This window comes from Manacus vitellinus, unplaced genomic scaffold (genome assembly GCF_001715985.3).
Source record: "Manacus vitellinus isolate BGI_N305 unplaced genomic scaffold, ASM171598v3 scaffold_23_pilon, whole genome shotgun sequence".
Classification (NCBI taxonomy): Eukaryota; Metazoa; Chordata; class Aves; order Passeriformes; family Pipridae; genus Manacus; species Manacus vitellinus.
Window position 1 is genome coordinate 6908587 of NW_021939718.1, and position 27552 is coordinate 6936138.

Below are 27552 nucleotides of genomic sequence, written 5' to 3' on the forward strand. Positions count from 1 at the left end.
CCCACATGGCAATGACATACAAACTTCTCAGTTGCTTAGCAAAATTTTTCTGTGAAAAATACTGATGCTGTATAAATAGTGTATTAGCACTCCAGTTTACATGAAACCATGCTCCAGCTATTCCCCAGACCCAGGGAGGTTGATTATTTGTTTTATTCTCTCCCCCCATATTCCATATTGCAGGTCAGTTTTCCTGGAGGGAAGAGCAGCGCAGGGACTGTTAGGCAAACATCATACCCTCAGCAACAACACAGCAACCTTGGACATTGGCACATTTTTACCACAAAGACCCAGTGTTTGCCTGGGGAATGACGTAGTTTCTCAGTTTGTTTGGCTCATGCAGTGACACCTTTAGCCTTTACTGGACTTGTAGGCAATCTCAGCAACTTGCATGCTGCCAGCAGTAGCACTTTATGACAGTCAGCATAAAGTGAAAAAGCTGAGAATGCAGTCCAGCTGAAGGCCTTGTGCTTGCGTTCCTTTGTTTTCTTTAATGTTGTCCTTCCTGATCCATACTTTTTTGCTGAAGAATGCTGTGCCACATAACATGCACATAAAGCCTTCCCTGCTTTACAGTGTTCACTTTACATTCCATTTCTCCCATCCTAGCAGAAAGACAAACCCCATGATGTACTAAAGCTTCTCCACCACAACAGAGGCATCCAATATAGATTAAAATATTTTTAATTAAATACAGTATCTAAGACCCTCTTGAGACCACGAAGGTGTCATACTGGGCCACAGAAAAAAAATCAGAATTTCAGTCCTGTCGCTCCTGGTTTGGTAGAAACTGTCACAGGACGAAAGTACTTGGAAGTGTTTCTTTCCCAGTGTCATCTGTGATATGGTCTGATAGCCTATTAGAGAAAATCTGTGGGAGTCTTCTTGAAAAAAAAATCAAGTGTCTGACATTTAGAAACCACTTTAGATAATCTTCTGCAGCCCACTTTGCATTCTTATTTCTTTCAGAAGTATATATATCTTTTTTCCAGGCGGATAATTACTGATATGTGCCTTTCTAGACCTTCTGAGCCAACACTTAGCACTCCAAGCACTAGGATTACAGGTCCTAGCAGAGATTTTGAGGAGTGAGGAGATAAAAAGGTGAGTGGACATGATGGTTAACTTTTCCACTTAGTTTAGGAATGGGAGCCTTTTCAGGCAAGAACATGGAATGAGGAATTATGCTGGATGATGTCACTGTAAGGTTTGGTCCTGTTAGCATGCAGACTCATGACAGTGACCAGAAATTGCAGTGATATTAAAATGGAAAAGAGTACATACTTTCATCATAAGTAATCATACAATATTTGTAGCTCTAAAAATTAGGTTATAGTGGTATTGTGTATCCTTAAATGATAAGAGGAATAAGCTTGCGTCGTGAGGGGAATGCAGCGTACTTGCATTTAACCAAACAACTAACCTGGTCCATAAAAAGTACAAATCATTGCCTGCAATAATCATTCTGTGAAAAAAATTGGTGTATTATCCAAGGCGCAAGCCTGTGTCATGGAGTTCATGATTAATCTCAGTATTGCCAGTTCACTCACCTTTCCAGTGACTCAACGGATTTTTTTAATGGCTTCTTTTTCTGCTTAAGCCTTTTTCAGACTAAGGTGGTGCAGCCCTAGGGCTGTAGCTGGACAGAGGCTGTCTGCTGGTGTGAGTAGAGGGGGCTATACCCAGACATTATGGGAACAGAGACTGGATTTGTGGCCATGAACACCAAGAAAACAAGAGGCAAAGAGAGGCAGATGCCATGCAGACAAATGTTGAGGGGTCCAGGTAACCACTTTGTGACAAAGTGGCTCCTTAATAGTGTGAAACAAACACATTTTGTAGCATTCATTGCTGTTTATGTTGCCACCCATTGTGGTGGTACCTTGGGTTTGTCTTTTGCAGTTTGCAGGGTTGCCAGTGGGAGTTCAGTTTCAGAGGAAGGACCACGTCTTCTATGCATCCCTGGGGTTCCTCATCCCCAAATACACGTACCTAACCAAATACGGCGATTGAGGAGTTTCTGCACAGATTATAGCTTTTTTATGTGTTCATGAGAAAGCTGATATAAACTGTCTTGCAATATAAAAAACCTTACAGCTTGTTCAAATCCGTGTTTGAAACATCACTGCAAACAAGATGCATAACTAGTAAGAGCTTAAATGTTCATTGCTGTGCCTTTTATAGCATGAAACAGAAAATAGTAGTTAGGTATAAAAGAGACTGCTAAAGTTAAAACACAAATGTCTGGCATTTTCTCTCACAACTATGGCACAACATAAGTGTATTTTCTGTTTGAATGGCTTGGAAATTTTGCTGGTGTTGACTTTTCCATATGAAATCACCATACGAAAGTTGACAGAAGTATGCATTTAAAATGTTAAAGAATACCAAAAACTGTATTCACAGATGGCTTGGGTTGTTACTTAGGTCTTAATTTGTTGGTTTGCTTTCTGGAGTTTGACAGTGCAAGTACCAGGTTTTCATAGTAGAAGTTAATTTAATTGCCGTCCTTTTTACATCCAGCCTTGCTGTCAAAGGATCTGCCAGTTCTGCACTGAAATTTTGAGTGAAGTCTTGCTGGATAAAGTACATTAAAATCAATGGAAAGTCTGGTTTAAAGGCAACAGGTAAAAAGTTTTGAATTGCTTATATTCTTCCAGGTTGGAGATTGTGTTTTTTTCTGTCTGGTTCTACCAGAATAGTTCTGATACTGTTTTTGCGTTTAATTACTCAAACTAACTAGCATTTTAAAAACAAATAATAGGCAAATGTGAAGAGAGGCAAACTGTAGTACATCTGAGAAAGAACAATGAAAGAAATGGATGAAGCAATTTCAGAGATGACACGGTCACCAAGAGAAAAATTAAAAGCTTAAAGCTTCCCTCTGTAAATGAAATACTGTTTAACCTTATCAACACTTTTGGACGTGGTCAGACCTGTACAGGGTATTGAAACGGAATGGAAAAAAACAGTGGGAGTTGGAAGCATGTCCAAGAATCATATGCATCCACATGAAAAACACCTGGCTCTGTGGCCCTGAGAGGCTGCTGCCTGCGTGATGGGGTTAAAGTCTAATCCAAGCTGAGTCTGTCTCCTGCCCACCTCTCCACACTGTGCTGGATGTTTCCTGTTTTCTGTACTCTGCAGTCTTGCTCAACTATCTCAAAGTCCAGCTTGTTCATCCCTATCTAATCAGAGGTATTGTTTATTAAGTAGTTTGTTTTCCCCACTCGCCTACAGCCTTCACCCCCAATGTGGAGAGCCTGGCTTAACCCCTCCGAAAGAAATTCCCCTGTATTTTTGGCTCCACAGACACGAACATCATGGGCAAATGGGGTTGTTGGGCAGAACAGAATCATGCCCACAGAGCCCACCAAGGGGATTGAACAAGGGAGGGTTTGCTTTGCTCTTCGTTCTGTGCGACTTAAAGCTGGGCTGCAATGAACACCATGACTTGGAATGAAAAATAGGCAAGCACACAACATCACTGTTATCAGAACCCAAATCTTTGTAATAATTTCAATAGTGAGCATAGCAAACCATGATACGACTTTAAATTGGGCTGCCTGAGGCAACATTTCAGGGCTCTGCAAACCACCTGTAACAGGACATGAAGGTAAGTGCTGTGATGACACTGGTCTCTGTGCTTTTCTGTTGACTTTTGTTTCTGAAAAAGTAAGTAGGCAAACAACTAGCTTCTGTAGAAGGAGACACTTAACTGTTTATTACCTGTTTCTCTAGTCAGCACACAGTCCCCCCAAAAAAGCACAATCAGGTGCTGCATGTTAATATTCGCATACAGTTTGTAAAACACAAACCCCAACAGATGTCTGGAATGAATCAGCCTGCTGAAAAGACCATGGTAGGTGTGGTTTCTGCACCACTACAGGAACACTGGATACCATGGCAGAAATTCAAAGAGAAGGTAGGCACACCTGTCCAGAGGTTTATGTAACAGGGCAATAAAATATGTCTTATTTTTCATCATCAACATTTAAAAATCACTGTTGTTATACAGCTGCGAAAGTGGCATTCATAGCTTGCCATGAAGAACAAAGTTGTGGAAAGGCACATTGATGTTGCTTGGCCTGTAAGTGCATGGATAAAGTGGCTGATGGCGTGGATTCTCCTAGAGGACAGATACTCTGAGAGAATGAAGTTTCTTCAGCACAGAAACACATGTAGTGAGAAAGCACAGACCACAGAGTACCTAATTCTCTCTACATTTTTCACAGATGTGTTTTACTGAAGATTATTCAGAACCACAGGTTGGGCCCTGCCATCTGCTGAATTTGGATACGATGTCTGCAAAGCTGGTGTGGAAATAACATAAAACAAAACTCTGCCTTTGGGAGAGAAACTGCCAATGCCTTTGTAGCTACAACTGTCTCCCACAGAAAATTACCTTTCTTATTTTGTGAAATATGTACCCTCTCCATACAAATGTAAGCTAAGGTTAAATTCCAGCTCTCAGAGCTTGATTTTATCTCAAGTCCCTGCTAAAATGCCTCAGTACTTGATTGGAGAAGAGCAAGAGGACTCTGCTCTAATGAGACCTGCTTTGAGTGTGGAATTGGACCATGGACCTTCATAGGTCCTTTTCAACCTGTGTGGCTGTAGAATCAAAATTATTACATCTGTGCAGACGCATGAACATGGAATTATCTTTTTTTATCAAATTCGGTAAGGAAAGATGGATCTGTCAGTCAGGAATACAAACAGAAAGACCAGACAACAGAGTTTTACTAGAAAGGTTGTTTATTTTCTTGAAAGTTTGCTTGTAAATAACTATTAAAAAAAAAAAAAAAGAAAAAAAATTAGCCTGCATCCAGACAAATTGCTGTTGAAATACCCAATCTAGTGATTCACAGCTCCTCACCTCTGGAAGGAAGGCTTTTCCCTTCTCTTTTCAAATGCAGTGTCTTCTCACTAAGACATTGATTCTCAATGCAGCTAGAAAATCCTCTTGAGCTTCAAATCTAATAACCTGTTATTTTATGTCCTGTGTTCTGCCAGAATCATGCTTATGTTGGACATGTCTTGGAAACAAATGCAGTTTTGGTCTAATTTAATAACTTGTCTTGGACAATAAAGCCTTGAGTCCTGCTGCTGGCCCATTAAGAAAGAATCCTCCTGTGCAAGCAGTAGTAGTTGTGTTCAGAAATAGTCTCCAAACTATTGGGAATAAACCAACACCCAAGAAAAATGACAGTTTGTTTAAAAAACAGTCACTAAGTCTGTTTTAAAGTGAATGAAACCAAAATCTTAGGGCCACATTTCAAAAAGCTAATGCTATGCCTTGAACTTATATAGCCTGTGATACTGCAACTCAGCTCCACTCTCCCCTGGTAGAAAAGAGAGGGAAAAGGCTTTTGTGTGTTTGAAACTGCATTTTTTGCCTGAACTGCAGAACAAAATCCAACAGGAATTAAGAATTCACAGTAACCTCCCATTTTCTGTTCTGAGGGTGATGTACACTTCTCTGACTTGAGGCACAGAAAAGAGGAACAAAAATCACTGTACCTGTGATGGGTCAAAGGCAGCAGCACCAGATGGAGCCCTTGCCTGAGATGCCCCACTGGCAGGGTGGGCACTGCCCAAGTACCAGTAACTCAGAAACAGCTCCCAGCAGGCTCAGTAAAAGCAGCGCCTCTGTTGTGAAGGTGAGTTGTGCACTTAAGAAAATCATTCCAGAAGGCTATAAAGAATTAACCTGCTTCTTGCGCAAAGGAGTTTGTTCTCAACTGGTTTATCTGAAACTCTCACACTTGCAAGTTCAAGCCCCAGGCCCTCTGCATATTGTTTGGTCTCCCAGTCAACTTCTCTCATCTCTTATGACCTGAAAATTGTCTTCTTGTTTAGAAGGGATGCCTCAAATTCGTGTTCTCAATTTTCAGCTCTGAGGCTCAGTGAAATTATTGACCTCCCCTGGACTTTTGGGCTGACAAAGTACTACCGGACAAACAAGGAAAATAACTTTTGAGACAAATGGATAAATAATTTCTCCATATGACAACATTTAGTAACGGTATATAGTTAATTGGTTTCTTTTCCCTCCTCCTTTTTTCATTCCCTGACCCATTTTTTGTACATTACTGTGAGATCTTTGCAAGAATGAATATGAATGGGCCCTCATGAAAAAAACAGGGCACTGTCCTGGATTTGTATAGCACAAAGATATAAAAGAGTGAAGAGAAAAAGAGTGTCAGCAGTGAAACATTCAAAGCTGAAGATGCAGAAACAAGTTGCATATGCAGGCACTTAGTGAAATAAATACATGACAACACTCAAATCCTGTCATCCTGACCCTGTGTAAAGCCTAAGGTTTGCCCATCTGCCTTGGTATCCTCCGGGTTTTCAGCAGATGGGAATTTTGCCTGTGCCATTTTTCCAGCGTCCTCTGGCAGGAGAGGTGTTTTGCCTTTGGAATGACATGAAATCCACCAGCAGTTTTTACTTACCTCTGATTTCCAAACCTGTCCCAAAAGTATTCCATCTGATTATTGGGAGAGCAAAGCACTGCTCTGATGCCATTTCTGTGCTAACCTGCAGTATGTGTTTGTGTTGTGTAACTGGTACCCACAGTGTCCTGATAGATATTTTCTTTGGTTTCATTTCTCAGGAGTTTTAAGTCTTTCACACCTATAAGCAGACCTGTTAAGGCATAAATCACCTAGGAGAGACCTGCGGGAAGAAAATTCAAAGCAGAGCTCTTCCATAACCAAAATAAAAAAACCCAAACAACTAAACTCAACAAAAATATTGTCTGTGGTTCACTCTAAAGCTAGGAATGAGGTTTTAAAAGCAGTTCAACCAAATTCCACATATAAGTGGAATTTGATTCAAATCCCACTATAGCCAAGGTGGGCTTTTCATTAGATATACACAGTTTTTGCCTGTTTTCAATCTGTATGAGATCTTTTGTCACTTACATGGTTTTATATTTAACCGTACCCACCTCCCTGGTACAAAGTACCTATCCAAATGCCTAACAACCAGGGCACACAAAGTTAATGGGTCACTATTAGAGTGGCCTCTTGATGTACTGTGCTATTGGTGCCTGTCTTTGTGAAGAGATAACAGATAACAGGTGTTTTGCTTCCTGCCAGGAGCAGTGAATGCACCACTCAGGTCGAGATGGGAATTACAGCTCCAAAATGAACAAGGATCCTGCACAACAGCAGCACCTGATCTAATCTTTCCTTTGCCTCTGTGCTGGTAGGAAGGCAAGGTAAATTAATCTTGAATACCTAAGTTCAATTGGTGACTGATAAGACCTCCTTTAATGAGCTAGATTCACTACAACTAGTGATGAAACCAACCAGCACAGGAATCAATCCTGTGATGTGTATTAACATCTGTCGCGTATCAACGAAAATGTGCATTTGTGACCCGTCTGTGCAACACCAATGGATGTGATTCTGTTTTCCTATTCCTACCCTCAGAGTTCACAATTAATGGAGCAGCAGAAGCTTTATTTTTAAGAGCCTCTGGTCTGAACAAAAAGAATGGGAAGGGTGGAGGTGCAGATAGGATCTGCAGGGGGAAACAGTAACTAATAGAGGCTTCATAAAATTTTAAGCATCCAGACAGAATTTGCGGGGAAGTTCCCGTAAACCACCTCTGCTTTTGAAGGGTCTGCTCAAAACCACAGCTTTGAAACAGACAGAGGTCAGAGATCAGACCTTAGTAAGGATGAGGAAATAAGGCCTGCCCTTCCTCATTAGCTTAAATTTAAAACATTCATTTTGTCCCACATTTCTGTTGCCCTAAGGCAAATTTTGTAATCAGTGTACAGAAGAGTAGGCAGGATAGCTGTGCATGTTGGTGTGAGAGCTTTTCTTTAAGAACAGTGGGCAACCCACACCTTCTGCTGGGATCATCCACTCCCCTCCCAGGTGATGCATGGTAAATATTAAATAGGGTCTATATGTATATAAGTTGATTTTCTTAAGGACCTTTGTGTTTTGGTTTTTTTTAAAGAGAGTTATTCTTTGTCCATTTGGAGGCACAGGAAGCCCGGTGCAAGCAGCACAATATCCCAGTTTGCACACTTCCCCTTCCGCCCGGTGGCAAGTTCCCTGGCTTTTGTGTCTGGAAAGGCATGCACAGATCACAGTAGCTTCGGGCTGCTGTTCAGCCGGAGGCTGGAATACATTCCCACATGCCGGACCAGATTGGGTTCCACCACATAGGCGTTCTCCCCCTTGGCCCACAGCAGGGAGTAGAGGGCAGTGTCCTTAGCAAATCCCTGCCGGCAGTGCAGCCCCTGCAGGTAACCTAAGGCACGCCGGGCAGAGGGAGCCGGGAAGAGCATAGCTGGGGTGCAGCACTCGGTGACTGGCACCACGTTGTAGAGCGCGGGGTGCAGGCGGCGCAGCTCCAGCAGGTAGTGCCGCCCCACCAGCTCCGACAGGGCCATGCTGTACAGAGCAAAGAACAGCACGAGCAGCCAGCTGGGGCTGGGCCGCCCCAGTGCCCATGAGTACACACAGCTCAGCACCGGCCCCAGCAACATGCCCAGGCCCAACCACTCCAGGATCCTCATGGGCTCCGGGTTGAAGTAGTGCTGGAGCCGCTCAGGATGGTAGAGCTTGAAATAAAGAGCATCTCTGAGATATGGTTTGGAGAACCGGGCCAAGAAGAGGTGCTGCAGGACAGAGAATATCTCCTTCTCTGGCACAGCATCATCTTCCACTACAAGGATGTACTGTGGGTTGTATGATAACAGGGACTGCTCAAGGCAGAAGACATAGTCCTGCTTCTCCTTCTCAAACTGGTTCACTCTGGGGTCAGGGTTCTCTCCAGTTCTGTCACGACTGACCATAGGAAAGAAGCTGCTCAGCAATCTGACATCCTGATGGCTACTGGGGTCTGACTCCACGTTGCAGAGGAGCACGCGGTGGCTCCGGCAGCGTGCACCACATTCCTGGAGGAGGCGGTGGAAGCGGGAGGCCACTTGCAGGACATAGTGGAAATCATACCGCCTCTGCACAGTGATAATGGTGATCAGCAGCAAGGGCTGGAAGGCATCACTGCCAGAGGCCTCAGAGGCATTTGGTATCTGCATCTTCTCAAAGTAATGGAGGGCATCCTGTCCCTCCTGCTGGTTGTGCTCCAGGAACTCGTGGCTCATGGGGTTCAGGTGCCAGCGCCGCAAATAGAAATAGGAGTGGAGGAGCCGGTGGCAAATCAAAGGGGCAACCACCCCGAACGTCATCACAGTCAGCATGATAAGATGGACAACAGAGCTGGACCAGCGGCACCACCTCCCACAGAGCTGCCAGGCTTGGTGTAACATAACTGCTGCAGAAGGAGGGCACTCCTGTGCTGTTCATCCCTCAGTCCTTCAGTTCCAGTGCATGCTCCTCCCTGGATAGCAAGATATCACTGGGGCAGTGGCTTCCAAACCTGCACAAGTTGTCCAAGCCTAGAAAGGAAGAAAAATGATGGTTACTGAAATAGGAACTGACAGAGAAAACGGAAAGCAGGGGGTTAGTCACTGAGTAAGCCAAAATACATAGCCCTTTAGGAGTCCCTTGTGGTGGGGGCATCACAGAATAGTCCTGGAAGGTTTAGGACAGATGAGCCAAACTCAGTTTCCAGCAAAGTGCCCCTAAGCCCTTTTTATCATGTAGGAGCTCTGATCCAACTTAGCTCGATAGGACTTCGTTGTGTTTGTTACTGTGCTTCAAACACGTAACAACAGACAATGTGAATGGAGGATGTGTGGAAATCCTTTCCTGTTAAAGACAGAGAACTTAGATACCACTTTCTGGTCACAGTGACACAGTAAGATTTGTGTTACAGCCAAGAACCACAGCCAAACCCCTTGTGTCTTAGCCTAGCATGTATTTGAGAGACAAACTTTTACATCTCTGGAATGACACATGCTTCCCTTCTGTTGCTCACACACTTACAAGCGCCTGCTTTTTCACTTTCCTCCCTGGAGCGTGAAGCCAGATAACAAAGAGACCAATTTACTTCACCAAGGGCCCATGTACATGCTAAGTGTAATGTGTGTGCCTGTGTGCCTGTCTGTCTCTTTCAGATGTCTCCTCCTTGCTACACCCTGTGAAATACACAGGCACAGCAAAATGTTGCAACTGAGCCACTGACTCATATTTCTTATTTAAAAGTTTTCTATTTAAAAGTATATGCCTCTTATTTAAAACTGAAACATTCATATAAATATATAAATTTTTTGTACAGATACACACTTAAATAAACATCCACCTTTGCAAAAGTTAGAGTTTGCCACATTTGGCTTTTCTGTTCTACTTCTCTGGCTGCCATGAACACCTCACGGCCTGGCTGTCAGAAGCTTACACAAAATCAGGGTAATTAAGCTGTTCAGATAAATTCTGTTGTGCCACTAATCTCCCTTTTTAATCTGCTGTTTCATTCTCCCTTTAATTTCCTATTCCCTCTCCTTCTGAACTGAGTTATCCATACCCCCCACTGAGCTGACGGGTCTTCAGTGGAGAGCTTCTCTGACTTTTACCTTCTGCCTTCAGCAAGTTCTGATCATCAAGTGGTGCTCCTAGACCAAAATGTTACTCTTTGTTCTCCTCTGCACTGTCATCTGAAGGAGCTTAAGCAATGTTGGGTGGGTAGAAAGAAATGATGGCTTTTCTCTTCTGTCTCAGAAAAACGGATCTTGTACAAGAAATGACCTGGAGGAGACAGATCAGGATCTGACTGGGGGAACTTCAAAACCGCCTTCATTACTGTAGTCACAGATTTGCTGGTTTTATGATTCAGAGAACCTTTTTCTATTGCCATATGGGAAGGTGACAACATTCTATGAAAGGCCTTTTAACAAGATTAATGGAAAATATTTGATAGAGAACAGGCATCCTTAAATAGACTGTGGTGTCAGTGTTGTGCTCTCTTATGATTCAAGAAAAGATTTAGAGTAATTAAATAGGAATAACAAATTTATATGTTGATGCATGAGAATCTGCACCCATATAGCTTTTTTTTTCTTTTTGAAACAATTGTGAAATGATCCTGTTTCACAGACACTGCATTGCATTGTACCAGTGGACCTCGTAAAGGCCTTAAAGGTGATGGCTGCCTTTCAGCTGTGAAATCCAAGTCATGAGGATTCAGGACATGAAGACCTTTGCATCTATCAGATGTAAAGACCTGGCATTTAAATCCATTTATTCATCCAAAGTCCTGGGCTTTCCAGCTAACCTGTCACAAGCATTAAGGAAACACACAAATGCAGAATCATATTCTACAACTCACACTGGCGTACTGCTAAGTCTCCTCTTGATATGAGCATCACTGTGGGCACTGTATCTGAGACAGACTCCAAATGTGAAAGTGAGGACCACAGTGGGAAAAGGAGATGAAGAAAAGATAGAAGGCAGTTTAGTTCTCGGAAGTAAAGAAGTTTACTTTCCACCTGCCAGCTATGCCAAATATCTGAGATAAAAAAACTGTGAGACAGCAGTGAGCTCTTGGGATATACACTGAATATATGAATATACATTAATAATTCTTTGAGCATGTTTTAATTAATAATTCTCCAAGCAACCTGGTCTAGTGAGTGGCATCCCTCACTGGAGGGCTTAGAACTAGCTGGTCTTTAAGGTTCCTTCTAAGTGAAATCACTCAAGGAGGCCTCCTTCCCTCATACCATCTTCTACTGAAGAAGGGGTGTCCTGTCTTCCCTGGTGGCCAGCAGAACTGGAGGAGTTGAGATGAGATGAATCAAACAGATTCATCTCATGAGATGAACCAAACAGATTTTCACCTGAGGTCCTGCTCTTCTGCAGCCCGTGTTTTTTAAGGGTGAGGCTCACCTGAAGGTGAGTCCCAGGCCCCCGCAGGGGGACTCACACAGAGTCTGAAGTCCAACAGTCCCTTCTCCACCCACCCTTCCTGTTGGGAAAGTGGTGCTGGGACTCCATCTGCTGGTGTCCCAGCTCCTGGCTCAGGACAGGGTGGGTGAGGTGGTGTGAAGCAGGTATCTCCTGCTTCACACAAGGAAGTAGCTGCCCCTGGAAAAGGGGACTGGAAGCCAGCCACAGTCACAAGAATTTATGATTTAACCCTGGCTTCACCTCATCAGTAACTGAACTCAGGATCTCAGAACTCTTATCCTAGTTCTGCAACTCAGAGAGCCTCAAGGAAAAGAACAAACACACACACACACACACACTTCTGGAACTCTTTCAGTCTTCCTCTGCTGCCTGGGCTGTTTGCAGTCACACTGCCACACTCTTAGTGTATTTGTAGAGGAAAAGGCTGTTTTCCCTGGGCAGTGAAATAACCACAGAGGTTAAAAATGGTCAGGAGCATATTAAATCCGGTCAAATTTTTGCAATTCATGCAAAAACCAAGCTGAAGGATCTCGAAAAGAGGGAAGACACTGACCTCCTTCCCACGTTCTGTCTGCGAGACTGGGAACTTGAGAATTCCCATATAGATAAAAAATGTCTTACTTCTGCAGAGGTGAAGTTTGATCTTATCCACAGGATTTGAATCAGAGTTCAGGCTGTTTTCTATCCTTTAGGATGGTTCTGACTTCACAGAAGCCACTCTGTTTTCAGAAACTGTTGGTACAGTCATTTTCATCTTCTTCCCTTTCTAGGGGGAAAAAAAAATCTTATTTTTCTTTAAGGCATTTCAGACAGAAAAAAAATGAAGTTTGAGGGAAAAATCAAGAATCAGAATTGGATTTTATAGTGCTTTAAGAAATCCCACTATGTTAAACCTGAGTAGCAATTACTTTGCAAACATATAAATACTTGCAGTGGAGATCAGCTTTATACACGTTCTGTGTAGAGCTGAGCCATTGCTTAAACATATCTAGAAGTTGTGGTGATATAAAGCTACAGAAGTTGCCTGTTCCTTTTCTTAGATCCTGATGATGAAGATTCCTTCCACAAACACCTGATTCCAAATCTATGTTCCTAGCTTCACTAGTCCCTTAAATCCTTGGCTGAATTACACTGTTCAGGAACAAGTCACTTCTGTACAAACGAGGGAGAGTAGAAAAATGAGTAATATCCTCTTTGGGGTGCAGAACACCGTCTGCTGTGTTTGTGCTTTGAGAGAACGCTGATTTTCTGTCTGGTCCAAATTCCTCTCCACAGAGGTATTCCCACAGGCAGGAAAAAAGTTTCCTACATGTTTCAAAGCATCAAAAATTTTAGGTTCCTGATTAGCTAATGTAAGAGAGGGCATCTGCCTTCTACTCCCTGCTCCATGAGACAAGGACACAACTATTCCTTTACAATTACAATATTAAATGATTCCTTTTTGCCTATCTACACTTCTCAGTGTCAATGGGAAAAGATGTTCCTTTCCTACCACAGAAACAGCTGAATGAAGTTGTGGGGTCAGAAGCTACGGGGTTGTCTCTGTGAGAAACAAAGGCATGGAAAATATAACAGAAAGTTTGGCAGTCGCAGTCCCCACCTGAGCCACAGCAGTGGCAGAAGTAAAGGTGTTCATACGAGTTGTAGTTTTCAATTGTGTATTGATCCTATAGCAGCATCTCAAGTTGAAACCTTTGTGTGGAAAACACTTCTGTGCCCCAGCCTAAGATCACACGGACCAGCTGCAAGCTCAGGACCCAGATCTCTACTCATTAACTCCCTCTGGCAGAGACAGGGCCTTTGTCTTGCTGTGACAATCTTGCTTGAATCTGAGGAAACTGATGCAGTCTTCACAAAGAGCCCCACAGACCTCCTCCTGTTCCCTATATGCATGCTGACAGCTGAATGTGGTGCACAGATATCCTCGAATTCTGAAACCTGAAGTCCCTACCATGAGCTGATCCCTATTATTTGGCCAGATGGCCAGCTTTTCTCATCTGCAATTCCCCTTGTTTTCTGACAGCTTTTAGTAGGTCAGGTGCCAGACAATATTTCTGCAATGTGTCAGGCCTGCCTTGACGACAGCAGTGTCCAGTAGAAGCCAAGCACCTACAGATCTGACCATTACATTCAGATGCCAAACTGGGAGTTGGGCTCCCTAGAAAACAAAGGAGCTGTGCTTTAAAAACAATCAGCAGGACCTTAGTGGTAAGAGATCAGTTGTTGTTTTTTGATTCTATTTTACTGGCTACTGAACTAAGAAACGAGGATGTGGCAGCTGGATGATACTTTCTCCATTTCATTTGAACTAACAGGATAAAACTATGCCACCAGTGAAAGAGGCTATGAACTGGATATATATTAATTACAATTATTTCCCCAATTTCCATCGCGCTTCTCATGTATATTAATTTTCCTCTGCCATATAAACCTTAAGGGAGCCCATTCTCAACAGCTGCTGACTTTTACCTGGCAGCCTGCCTGCAGTGCAATGTTCTTCTGTGTTGCTACCAGTCAGTAAAGCAGATCAGATCAAGTGGGAATGGAAAGCAGCCTGGTGAAGAGAGTTCTGCAAGATAATAGCTAAACAGATAGACTTAAGGTTTGTGAGGAGCTGTCTTTTAGAAGATGACGCAAAGGTTTATGTGGTTTTAAAATTAATTACGCAATCCATATCTGTCTGGAGTTATATTTTTCTTTTGTGCCAGAGGTAAAAAAAAGGGTATGTTAGGGAATTTGATAAAAGATGTCTAAAAACTGCTGTGTTTTTTCATGAAGGTCTACAAAATTTTAAATGTTTGCTGTAGTATAAAATGTAAGACTCTATTAAAAAAACAAAAACAAAACAAAAATTATCTTAAACAATATTGCTGCTAATAATGGTATCAGCTTTCTACCTTTTGCTGTCTGCTCTTAGAATCTCAGAGCTAAATGTGCATTGACTCATCAGAGATGATATAGGTAATTTGCATTTAACTCCTTGTGTCATAGCCTTTTGCTAGAATAAAACTAGGGCCCCTGCATGCTGCAGGGCATACTGCAGGGCATACTGCACACAAACACAAGAGGCAATTGCTGCCTTAGTGGATCCTCAGCTGAAGAATATAAAAGATAGGAGGGAATCTGTTTTTCTCATGTAGCATATCAGCCTGGTTTTCCTGTCATGAAAAATTGGCATTCTATAGTCTACAGAGGGCCTTGTCCACTCCGTCTTCCTGGTAGGGTGGCCTGGAACAGAACCTAATAAATTCACCCGTCCCTGCTCTCCCCTTATTTCTAATTCATCACCTTTGGTCAGCTCCTCATCCATCCCCAGGCACAGCTGGTCATTGACACAGGGCATGACCCCCCACTCCTCATTTTCCCACCTCCCCTTCCTAAAGAGCCTGTGTCCTTCCATTCCAACACTGCAGTGTCACGAGCCATCCCGCCACTTTGCCAGTAAGATCACAGCCCTGCAGGTGAGTGAAAGTCTCTAACTCCCCTTGTCCGTTGCCCATATCTTTGCACAGAGGCACTTGAGTTGGGCTCTGATGAAGGCCAAGGATTGGCTGGAGTGCCTGGAATTCCTTTGTGCTGCCACTCAGGGGCTTTCCTGCTTACCTGTGATCCCATTCTGGGCATCTCTTGCAAGCTTGGCTTTAAACTGATAGGATTGGGATGGGTTGAGGTTCTCCTCCCCCAGCAACTTTAAATTAAAGCCCTCACCAACTTGGCAAGCCTGTTGCCAAAGATGCTCTTCCCCTCCCTGCTGGAGACCCCAGCAGACCTCAGCAGACTGGGTTTCTCAAAGCGAGTCCTACAGTCGAAGCTGAACCCCTGGCTGTGGCACCAGTCCTGTAACCATTTAATGATTTTCCAAATTCAACAGGTTGGCGTTTTCAAACCCCCTTCCCGTTGACTGGAAAGACTAGTGAAAAAACTACCTGTGCTCCAGAAGATGATTGAGAGACTGGAGCATTTCTCTTATGAGGAAAGGCTGAGGGAGCTGGGCCTGCTCACTGTTGAGAAGAGATGGCTGAGAGGGGACCTCATCAATGTCTGTCAGTGTCTGCAGGGAGGGGTCAGAGGATGGACCAGGCTCTGCTCCGGGGTGCCCAGCAAGGGGACAAGAGGCAACAGGTAGAAACTGATGCCCAGAAGATCCATCAAAATCTAAGGAAGAACTTCTTGTAAGTGACAGTGCACTGGAACAGGTTTCCCGGAGAGACTGGAGAGTCTCCCTCACTGGAGATATTTCAGAACTGTCTGGACACAATCCTGTGCAATGTTCTCTGGGATGACCCTGCAACAGTGAGTTTGGACTGGATGACCCACTGTGGGCCCTTCCAAAGTTACTTGCTCTGTGACTGTGCTAGGCCCTGTTCTCTCAGGAATTCATGTCTTATCAAGAGCAAACAGTACCAGCCTGAGTAGGGACTAGACAAAACTAAAACTGCTTACAGCTGCACTCCTGCATGAACACCAAACTGGGGTGACTGCAAGTCAGTCGCTGCAGGCTGTAGATACCTGTAGCCACTGTGAGTCCAGGGAGCTCTCCTGTATGGCATGGTGGTGATCTCCCTGTGAGCAGGGACATAGCTCAAGGTTACTTCCTGAAGACCAGAGACCCCCTTACCTGGCATCTGATATCTATAATGGGGTAAGAACATTTTGCATTAAGCCTAAAAGTGTATTGTATGTTAGTGACATTTATATGTCCGGTTATAGCTTTAGAAGTGGAATACGTAGCAAAGTATAATCATTATTTAAATAATTGTTGAAATCATCAACTACATGGCTCTAATTAGAGGTTTTTATTATTGTTAAATCATTGTTAAACTGTGATTAAATTATCATTCAATTACTGCTTAATCATTTATCATTTCATTATCATTAAATAATTGATTAATTACCATTTGACTATCATCTAATCATTAATAAAACCCTTTTATTATCCCCATAAGGATGACTTCCCTTAAAAATTCACCTACAACAGTAGAGCTGTGAGTGTATAAATGGGGGAAAGGGGAAGACGAAATAGATGTGGTGATGGCTGCTAACACAAAAGATGTGGCACCTTTACTGTTGTTCATTTATGACTGTAAAGAACACAGCACAGTAATAAGGAAATGCTTTGTGAGCAAAGGCCTTTGATAATAAGGCTGTAAGTTTCCACTTGGGACAGGTCCCTGTAACAATCAAAATGCAAAACTGTACCAGGCAACAACCAGAATATTGACTCTAACCTTTGTCTGAAAGAAAAAATGTTTAGTCATATTGACAAAAAACATTCCTCTTTTAAGAGACACTCTCCGCTAAATGTTAATCTACCGACTTTTCCTCTGTATTCACCACCTATGCCTGATGAATACACAGTCTTCCTCCCCTCCCCCTGCAATGTATACATAAGGCTTGGTAAATGGGATACCCTGGTTCTCTGGGATACTGGTGATCTGCTTGAGTCCCAAGGGGGGAAGATGTGATAAATGCAGTAGCTGATAAATAATCTGTGGTATAATTAGTGTTGCCCTTGTTGGACAGACAAGCAAGCAGCAGATTTCCCATGTACAGGAGGGTGTTTATCCTGGCTTTTGTGCTTGCAATTGCTTGCTAAACCTGATGTACCTCTATGAAATGATTTTCTCAGTGACTGTATGAGAGCAAGCCAGCCTATGAATCTGCAGTGTACATGGGGATAGTTTCATGTCTTGCTACACTATCAGCACTTGCAAATTTCCTAAACAGCCTTTGATTTTAAATGTCAGTGACTTCCACCATCAGGTTTCTTAGGTGCTCCTCATTTCCATCGGGAGAGCTGCCAGGTAGCACAAGGTGACCCTTAAAGCACTGGGATTAATAGCAGTTACCTCAGTGGTGATGGTCAAAGAGGAGAGGGCGGTAGATAAGAAAAGCTGATCCCACCTCCACTCTCTGCCCTCCTTGCCAGGCAGGACACGCACATGGCACTTCAGTGTGCCCGTCTTCAGCCCCCTTGCCCAGGCTTTTGACCAGGGAAATTCTGGCCACGCTTCTATCTCGGCTGAGGGTTTGAGTGGCACCAAGCAGGGGGCAGGAGCCGGCTGGGTTTATTCCTCTTTCCTTAAGAGTTCTACCAACCTTCCCTAACGGAAGGGCCGTTTATTTAGGCCCAGCCAGGCTCTGACCACCAGCCCTCCTGCTCATCACCATATACAGTCACATCCCCGGAGCAATCACAAACAGATCTCGATCACTGGACACTTTTCCCTGCCCTGCTGGCTCCGGTGCCGCAGGCACTGCAGCCCAGCCCCGCCGGTTCCCGCAGATCACGCCCTTCCCCACTGCTCGTAAGCCGGCAACTTCGTGCCCCCCCCCCTTTCCCTGCTCCCCCCAGCCTCGGTGCGGCCGCCCCTTTACCCCTGAAAGCCAAACCCCCAGGACAGCCCGATCCTGCCGGGGAGATTTACCCGATCCGCAGGGCAGCCCCGCATCGCCACTCCCGCCGCTATCTTGGCACTGGGCTTGTGGCTCACTGCTTTTCCGCGAATTTCTCTCCTCCCTCTCGCGCCGTGAGGGTGGGATTAAAGGCATCAAAGACCAAACATGTGACTCCGCCGGCACAGGGACGCTTAAAGGAGGGGAAGGGGAGATGGCCGCAGGGGGTTACCGAAAACCGGGGACGGGACTGGCCCAGTGAATGCAGGTTCAGGAGCAAAAGGCGAGTTGCCCGAGCCCCGGGAGGATGCCCGGGGTGGAGACGGCAGCGCAGCCGGAGCTGCTCATTCCTGCTCGGGGGTCCCCGAATGCTCCATCGCCATCGGCGGGACTCCCGCATGGGCAGCGCAGCTCCCGCAGCCCGTCCCCAACCAGGAGTAATCTCTGCCAGGTGTCAACCTCTGTCCCCTCTGCCGAGTGTCCCCGCCGGCACCCGCATCGCCCTCCCCAGCCGGGACCTGGTAGACGCTCTGGACCTCCTGCCTCACTCTGGGGCGGGGTAGATCACCGGGACCCCACAAGCTCGAGTGGAAAGTCAATGTTATGAGTCACCGGCTGGTTCTTTATGTGCGTGTCAAGCGTCACAGGTGGAAACACGAAACTTTTACTGTCTCAGTCCGTAACTTCCTCATAGATCAAGCGAAGAGGCTCGTTAGCTACACCAAAATTTGTGTCAGGTTGTTCAGGATTCAAACATTTTACCAAACTGATCCAAAACTGCCACTGACGTGCTTATTCCCCTCCCCACCCTCTCCTCCTCCTCTCCATGTTCCACTTCCCTCTTCTACACACACTTTTGAGCCCTGTGACCGTAATACCTAATTAACTACAGTCACCTGAAATATGCCTCACATAAAGTTTTCTGTCTTTCATTATAAAAACTCCGTAGTTTTGTGCCTGCAGCTCCAGAAAACAAAAGTCTATGTATTTGGGCTCTGACCTCTTGTAGGTCTAAGAAAAATCTGTGGGGAAAAGAAAAAAAAAAAAAAAAAACAAACCAACCACCAAGAAAAAAGATCCCTTAGGTTGTTTCAGTAAAACACAGTTCTAGCACAGCTAGAATTTTGCTACTGCCCAGTTCTGTAATCAGAAGTTTCCAGCATGAGGTATGTTTTTAATTTTAGCATAGCAATTTCTATCATCCTTTCTAATAAGCATGATGAACAAAGGAACTCAGATGTCCATGACTGTGATCCTTATTTTTAGTACTGGCAAAAGCCATCTCACATCTAAGACTTCTTGCAGAAACAATGTGGAAGAACAGGGGGGAAAACAGAGGAACAGTAATGCTCATAATAAACAACGCAATCGAGCATCACAGTTGGGTTCCTATAGTGACTTCCTAGGAAAAGGTCCCCCAGTTTACTTAGATGGATGTTGTTCTCTGAAAATAATGAGGCAAGACAGTAGAAGAAATCACAGTTTCTCAGGTGATTTGCTTTCCAAAATCCTTCTTTGCTACCTCTGCCTCTTTTTCTGTTTTTAATGACAGTGATTCATACTTTACCTTCCACTTAAATACTCTCATGCCTTCAAAAGTTGATGCATTGGAAAAACAACAAATCTTGAAACGGAACAGAGAAAGAAGGGTGTATGAAAGTACTAGGGGTGAGACAGAGAGCATACATTCCTAAGAGGTCCATTACTATGTTCTTCCTAGGATTAGAGTTGCAGAATGTGTGAGGAAAAAAAATATTTTTTCCACTTCTGTGTCAGTGAGCAAATGGGAAAGTGACTATTAAGCAACATCAGCAGAAACATGTCCCATTGCACCCAGTACTACATTTCAGATGGTGTTTCAGCCAGCAGAACAATTTGGGATAATAAATGAAAAAGAATGGGCCAGAGTGCCTCTTCTTTGGGAATAAACTGTTAAGTAATTGAAATTTTGTGTAATTTTTTGTGTGATTTCTGTACAGGCTTCCCTGCTCTCACTTTAGTCACTTGCACACTCTTCAGGGAACACTTGACTTTCATCCTTAAACATTAGTTCTTTAAAACAGCTTCTGTTGGACCCAAAAGACTGAGTGGGAAGAGCCTTAAGTGATCTGAGGGCTGTGGCACAGAACAACAGTGGAAGCCTGTCATTCCTGACTACTCCATTCTTATCATGGTGCTGTCTCCTGCTGTGCATGAGCATAAGGGAGACAGATCTGGCTGAAAAAACAATCTTATTGTGGATTATTTCTTGGCCAAGTCACTTTATCTCATCAGCTCCCCATACCATATGACTATGTCAGCATAGCAGAGAGGGAAATCAGAGATTAACATGTGGGGACAAGACTGCTTGTGCAGTAACCCAACTGCAACCTGAAATGCTCAGAAAAATAGTAACTTATGAAATTATTCAGCCTGTACAATAATAGGATAGGACTTAAAAACTATAACCAGAAAAAAATCTTGTGAGGATTTATCCAAGTAGTGAAGGTTCAGCCCAGCTGTTCAGATTTGAGTATTTTCTGTTGCCAAAGCACCTTTCCCCTTTGCTATCCACTCTGACAGCCTTGATGGCACTGAGCATTTGTGCAAGGGAATGGGGATAATATTTTGTTGTGCTTTGCCTGAGATCAAGTACAGCTCCTGCTTTTCATAAACAGGAGTGTGAGAGGCAGGACCAGCTAGGCAGGTGATATTTAGATACTTGCACAATGTGCAGGCACAGCAGAAATTCATGGTCTTGGGGGCTGCTAAACTGAGAAGCCTTGTTTCTTATGGAGTTGCAATATTTGTGCCCTGTGCATGACTGTCAAAATATCCTTACTCCTGTCTCATGTTCCTTGCCCGCTCCTGATTCCTTAGCTTTCCTCCCACACAGTAGTTCTACTGCTTCATGTTTTCACCACGAGGCCAGGGCATGAGGGTGTGCACACTCCAGCTGACTTTGAGCTGCATGTTCTGATTATCCAGCCAGCAAATCAAACAAAAGCTTCCTGTTCGGAGTGAGCTGAAGGCTTACACCCAGAAGGATGGAGATGTTCATCTCTCTGCTCTGCAAGAGGCTGCATGAAGGACATGGCAGCAAACTTGTTTGAGACTTGCTTCCTTCAGCCAGTTGCAATGAAATTTGAGAAGTGTGTTCAACATTTATTAGGGGCAGGAAGGAATCTGTCAAAAGACAGAAAGAAGGAAAAAAAGAAGAGAAGTAGAAAAAAACAAAACGTTTTGCAAGCCTGATCTCCTTAGGTAAAAATCCAAAGTGACTGCATTCTAGCAGGAGGAAGGAATAATGTGTTTAGCATAACTTGTTGTACCAGTATGCACATAACCTGTAAAGGCTGCGCCTCCTCCACAAACACTCTAAGAAGTTCTCTAGTGACAGTACTATTCCTTTATGTACAGATACCAGATGATAAAAATTACTTGGTTATTCCTGTACTGTCAGCTACACAATAGATATGTTGTTCTTGTAGACATCTGCTGTTCATTTCAAAAGCTTAATTTTAAAATACTTTTCTTTCCTTACTAAGGTTTTATAGGAGGAAACCTCTCCCCTCCCAGTAAATCAATAAATATTTCCTGCTTCTATTCTGTTTCTTTAAGAAGCAGCAGACATTTCTAATGTGTGTTTTGAATAGAAATACAATACTGATGATAAATTACATAAAGTGGCTTTATCTTTTTTTCTTTCAGACTCAGTATTGGTCACTGGGAACAAAAAGTGTTCGAAGTCCTTTGCTGTTCACTGGAGACCTTATATGTCAAGGCTATTGTGTTTAACTTTAGACAACAGTAGTTAAAGGAAACACAGCTCCAGTGGGGATGGACTCATGCTGGTTTAGCTGTCTAGGGTAAGTTAATGTTCCCTAAAAAGGCTAAAATATTATGATCTCCTTTTCATCCTGGTCTGTGCATTTGGTTATTTCTTCAGGACTAAGCACTGTTCATGTGTTTCCCAGGCCTTCCCTCTACAGAGTCTCCTATATACAACTGCATCCAAGACTTTTCAGGTGTATTCTAATAACTAATTCATCTTGCAGATAAATTATTACTATTCCTGTAACCTTTTCTACCCACACTGCACACATCTGAAGATGACAGAAACACTTACTGTAGTCTCATTCACTTTAGAGAGTACTGGGTACACACACAAAGCTTTTCTATGCTTCCTTTGCTTCTCTGATCAAATCATTAGGTAGGGCTAAAAAAATACTAGTGTGAGCCAACATGGTGATGCGTTAAATGATGATGGAATTTCAGAAAGACTTAACTGTGATGACAGAGAAATGGATGTATCTTGGTCAGTGTAGTTGCATATGCTCTGGGGATCCAACTTCCTTCCCGTCTTGCTCCAACATTCTGACTCTTGCAGACTGCAGAGTATTTCAAAGACAGGGACAAACATTGTCATTTAGACTCAGAGTCCAGTGGCTCTTCAAAATATCTCTTAAAATACACTGGCTCTCAGTTACTTGCTCTGTTCTCCAACATAGAAGACTGGTCTGGAACAGACTTTTTGCTAAAAAAAAGATACTGCTGCAAAAAAAGAAAATGGGGTGAAGAGGCAAACCAGAAAATTTCCAAGCTGAGAGTCAGAAGGAATTGACCCCCAGAGACTGCAGGAATGCTTTTAGTTTTCCCTTTCAGAATGTAGTAAAATTATTTTGTGTGGTCACTGGGCACATTTCACAAACAAATTCTCTGCCTGTGTGAGAGGCACAGAGAGTTAGTAATTTCTCTGCTCTCTTTCACTGCAAATTTTAGGTGAGCACTTCTGGAACTAAAGGTCTGATAACTGCATGAGAGAAATGGCCTGTCTAGCTGGAAAGTCTGAGTACCACTCATATAAGGTTATAACTACACAAAGACTCTCAGGAAAATTGTATCAAATTATGATTATTTTAAAACTACTTCAAATCCCTAAAGGGCAGCGTTATTTGAAATTTAAGAGGTTTTAATTCAGTTTAGCTAGTGTTTTATTAACCTTTTCTCATTCCACATAATGGTAGAACAGAGACTAAAATAGTTCACTCTTAGTTAATAGTTTTAATTCCTCCAGGTTACATTTTTTTGGAATGTCTACATTTAGACAAGTCCTGGGAGGCCAACTAGGGGCACTGGCCTTACCTGAAGAAAGACATAAAAGTGTGTGACTAGTCCATGATCTAGAAGGATAACCTGCTATAATTACAAGAGCTACGCTGGCTAGTATAAAGATGCAAGTGATTTCTCTAGAATTTATTTTGCAAATTCTGTAATTTTCACTGCTGATGAGTAATTAATATTTTTAGACAAAGCTCATTTTCTTTCTCTGGTCTCGTAATGCAACAGTAAAGAGCTTACCAGTGTACCAAGAAATTTCTGAAGATTATCTCTATAAAATTTAAGTGGATCTACTGCAATTAAATAACTACGGATAGCAGACATGGGCTCATTTTCAGGAAACTCCTCATAGCACTGTTTCTAGGACCAGTTGCACACAGAAATCCTCTGTGCACAGACAGTAAATTAGGATGGTATGGTGCTCAGAAAAGAAAAAAAAAAAAAACCCAGAAAGAAAGAAAGAAAACAGTAGAGCCTGGGCTCCATTTCCTGGATTTTTTATCTCTCACGATCATTATGGCAACTGGGTGGTGAGGCAGCAAGGCAGTCAGTCGCTCGTAATACTGTTGAGACTTCTCAGTCTGGGTTTCTCAGTGACTATATTTAATTCCTTCTTTTTTTTGGATTGCCTGCCAGGATGTTCTGGATGTCAAGAGAGAGCACTTCCTTCCCCTCTTTCTCTCCTCTCCTCTCCTTCTTGTGTTTTAACTGAACTGCTTCCAGTACTGCTTTGTGCCTCCAGGCTGTCTGGTTCTTCAGCACTTCCATTGTGTGTGGGGCAGCAAACAGCCTTAGGCTTTTTACAGGAGATCGTATTTGTGACTTACTGACCTTACTTAAGGTACTGCTTTAACTTTATAGTTAGATCATGAGCAAAGCTCGTATTTGGAAAAAGTATAGGAGTGCCATCCCATTAACAAATGGGAAGGGGCAGTAGGTAAGGTTTGTTTTACAGACTTCATTTTTTCCATAAAATAAACCCACTTAGTCATCTTTTCAATTCATACCTATATTCTCCATTTAGCTTAAAGCATTAAGTATTTCTCTACAGGAGGAAGACAACTAGTGAAATAACATGACGAAAAAGTAAGTGAGAATTTCTGTGCAGAATATATAGGCAATTTAAACATGTCTGTCCAAAACAGTTCTGGTCAGGGGACAATGGAATTTCTTTCCTGCACCTGGGCAAAATATGATCTGCGTCTCTCTTCCTAGATGTGTGTCATAAGCATCCTAGTATGGTACAGTAGGATGAACTGGTAAGCAATAATTAACTAATTTTAATTAAAAAAAAAAAAGGAGTGCAATTTCTTTCTACAGTAAAGGAAGAACTCAGCTAAAGTGCATTGGCTACAGTTTTATGTGTGCTCATTTTCTTTAGTCAGCTTGTCTCTCAAGAAAATTGTAACATCCTGAAATGATATAAACAGCAATTGTTGGCTAAATCAAGGATGTTGTAGAGTGACACATTTCTGCGTGACCTGATGTACCCATTGCATTGGGTGGATATGATTAAATAAAGTACTCTGATGTTATTAAATACAGTTCCACTGTTGTCCCTAATAAATATGTACCTAGCACAGCACCCCCCGCCTTTCATTCCACAGGTCCTTGAGTCCGTTTGTCCAACCTCTTTCCTTGTGTGTGCAACCTGCAATCTCCTTCTTAATCTGCCGCTGACAGCATCTGGAGCCAATGGGCCAAAGCTCTTCTGGTCCCATCTTTAGCAGGAATTTGTGTTCTGGTAGTTCCTCAGCAGACTTCAGGCACATAAACCTTCTGGCAAAAGAGAGGATTTCTCTCTACCCACAGGGCACAGCCTTCTGCTAGCCACAATCTCGGGTTCACCAACAGACTTTAGTGAGATCAGCTATCCACACTATCTCCCATGTGGCCTTTCCTCTTGGAAGCAGCACAGTTCTGCTGGATGAAAGATCACTTCAGGTACCCTCCTGGGTGTGCCAGACTTCTAAATTTAACTGCATACCTGCAGGCACATCTGGGTAATATGCAAATATGCAAACAGTTCACAGCACTGTGTCTCAACATCCTGCTTTACTGAAGAGGGTGCATCTCATGCCAGTGTTGGGCTTTCATAACAAACTTTAGCATATTCTACTAGTCTGATAATGTGAGGAAGAGACAATATTTGAGTTTTTGAATGTCCTTTTGATTTGGAACAGAGATTTGGAATAGGTAATGAGTGATGCTTAGTACAACCCTGGTCAAAAGGCTGTGCAAGTCTTGTTTACACAAGGAGAATCAATGTGAGTGTACTTCTGTGGTCATAGCCTGAGCACACTAACACTACAAGCTCAAAATTGTCTCATTTGTAGGCTGTTCCCTACACAATTTTATTTACTCAGTTCATCTCTGGGTCTTTGGTGTTTTCCTCTGATTATGCTAAAAACAAGCACACTTTCATTCCAGGAAATACTCTGCTTCCATCATTTGAATTCATAACTAGCTGTAATTTTGAATGACTGCTTAACTCTCTCTTATAGCAATTGCAAGTGAAGGACTCTGGTTGAACCTGCTAGTTTCAGGAAAAAAAGCAACCCTGTCATATTCCTAGGATACTCCAAGTAATTGCAAATTGTTGCAGTTCCTCTTCACTGACATTAGATTGCTTTGCTCTCCTAGTTGCTCCACAAAAGTATCTCGAGTATTAATACAAGTATCATTAATCCCTCTCCTTCTCTCCTTGGCATTCATATTTTGCTTTGCTTATATTTTTTCCCTCGTCTGCTGATTTGTCTCTGCATAACAATTCACAAGGAAGTGACTGTTAATCTACAAACAGCACTAAGGGAAACAGCACATTCCTTGTACTGGAGGGGAACAAGGGTCTCAGTCTCGAGTTTGCAGGCTGTGTGGGAAACTACATGGGCACTCTGAAGCACAGCCATTTCTTTTATAGCGCTATGATCCAGCTGCTGCTAAAACTTTCCCTGTTGTCAGAGACTGAAATAGTTAATGATTTATGCATTCTAGGAGACTTTTGCAGGCTTTTGACTTGCATGATACCTCTGATGAGCAGTCGGGCCCCTCCCTCCCTCCAATGCTGAAGGTGTGAAGTCCTGAAAAGGCGGGAAGAGCCGAGCTTGCAGGCTTTTGGCTGTTACACTGTACCTCTGATAGCCCATGAGAGCCCATCTCCCCCGCCAGTCGGGAAAAGGGCGGGAACCAGGGCAGACACAGCAGCTCTTGCGCAGGGCCCAGGGAGAGGTTGGAGGCTCCAGGCATGGCCCGTGACACTGATCATGGATATGATAATTCATAACTTCTTGGAGTGTGGGGGCTTCCCTCCTTCACCCCCAGCAGATCAAGGCCACCACTTCAAGTGACTGACATGGAAGCTGCAACTATCAAGTTTCATCGCTGGACCCCGTGGGTGGTGACTATGGACATCTGTCCACTCTCAGCTTTTCTTTCCCTTACTCTCCCTTGCTCTTATCCTGCCTTTCTCTCCCCTATGCATTTTTCTCCTCCCCAGAAAGGTTATGACAGCACCCAAAAATGTTAACTTACCTATTGATTCAAAATTGTTAAAATAAATCTTATCAATATATGTTTTCATACACCGATTATTTAGTGTCGTTTCGCTTTAATCCACCCCAAAGGAATTTTTGATAAAACCTGGGTTACCCCCTCTCCCCTCTTTTCCTGGGGCGGGTCGTAACACCTGTTAAGTCCCATTTTAGGGCAGTCTCAAACACTAAGGTATGTAATATGCAGTGTATAGAAGGGCAACTCAAAGATTAGTTTGAATGCTTATCTAAAGCTTGGTGGGTGGTTAAGACAGATATGGGACAGAATGTACAAGAGTAAGTGCGCTTTGCAGGAAATGGGTTTTCTTTCCCTGTGGAGGAAATGCCAAGGTGCACAGAGATAAAAGACACAGGCATGAAATGAAATAAAAGGTTGTGGTTGTTACAGCTTTGCTGAGAGGACTAAATTTTCATGGGATCCACATCTGAGAGAAAAATACATAGAGGGGAGAAAAAACAAGTATAAAGCAAGGGAAGGGAAAACACAAGAACTGAAGGCTATGCTGACTCTAAGACTTCATTTGGAGTACATTTGATGCAACATAAAAGCTCTTTTGGTTTCTAACACTGTGGTGAAGAACTGGCTGAACTGAGAATCTATCACTTACCAACTACTTCTTACTCAGTCAAGGGCTCTCCAGCTGCAAGGAAATGCTGTTGGTGGGAAA

The 27552-nt window shown here is 43.2% G+C and overlaps 1 protein-coding gene and 2 long non-coding RNA genes across 10 annotated transcripts; 2 read left to right on the top strand and 1 right to left on the bottom strand.

Annotated features, from left to right (window-relative positions):
* The first annotated feature begins 484 nt into the window (after positions 1-484).
* Positions 485-5223, top strand: LOC108639723. Its single transcript, XR_001920695.2, has 4 exons — positions 485-1104; positions 1601-1785; positions 2524-2627; positions 4236-5223. It is a non-coding gene; the product is annotated as an uncharacterized LOC108639723 (long non-coding RNA).
* Positions 5224-5239: 16 nt separating this feature from the next.
* Positions 5240-16553, top strand: LOC115307490. Its single transcript, XR_003915808.1, has 3 exons — positions 5240-5663; positions 7110-7231; positions 15709-16553. It is a non-coding gene; the product is annotated as an uncharacterized LOC115307490 (long non-coding RNA).
* On the bottom strand, positions 7978-19859 carry TMEM246 (transmembrane protein 246). 8 transcript variants are annotated; one of them, XM_018072905.1, is made up of 3 exons: positions 18266-18297; positions 12459-12603; positions 7978-9430 (listed from the first exon to the last, which is right to left on the bottom strand). In XM_018072905.1, exon 3 carries the CDS (start codon positions 9299-9301, stop codon positions 8114-8116), a length of 1188 nt encoding a protein of 395 aa, XP_017928394.1. In that variant the 5' UTR covers positions 9302-9430; positions 12459-12603; positions 18266-18297; the 3' UTR covers positions 7978-8113. The 8 variants fall into 8 exon arrangements, with proteins under 8 accessions (XP_017928394.1, XP_017928395.1, XP_017928393.1 ...); XM_018072906.2 differs by lacking the exon at positions 18266-18297 and adding an exon at positions 16281-16329; XM_018072904.2 differs by lacking the exons at positions 12459-12603; positions 18266-18297 and adding an exon at positions 19801-19859.
* Positions 19860-27552: the final 7693 nt, after the last annotated feature.

Excerpts from the sequence above, each read along its gene's own strand:
- TMEM246 (XM_018072904.2), bottom strand. The coding sequence starts at position 9,301 with ATGTTACACCAAGCCTGGCAGCTCTGTGGGAGGTGGTGCCGCTGGTCC.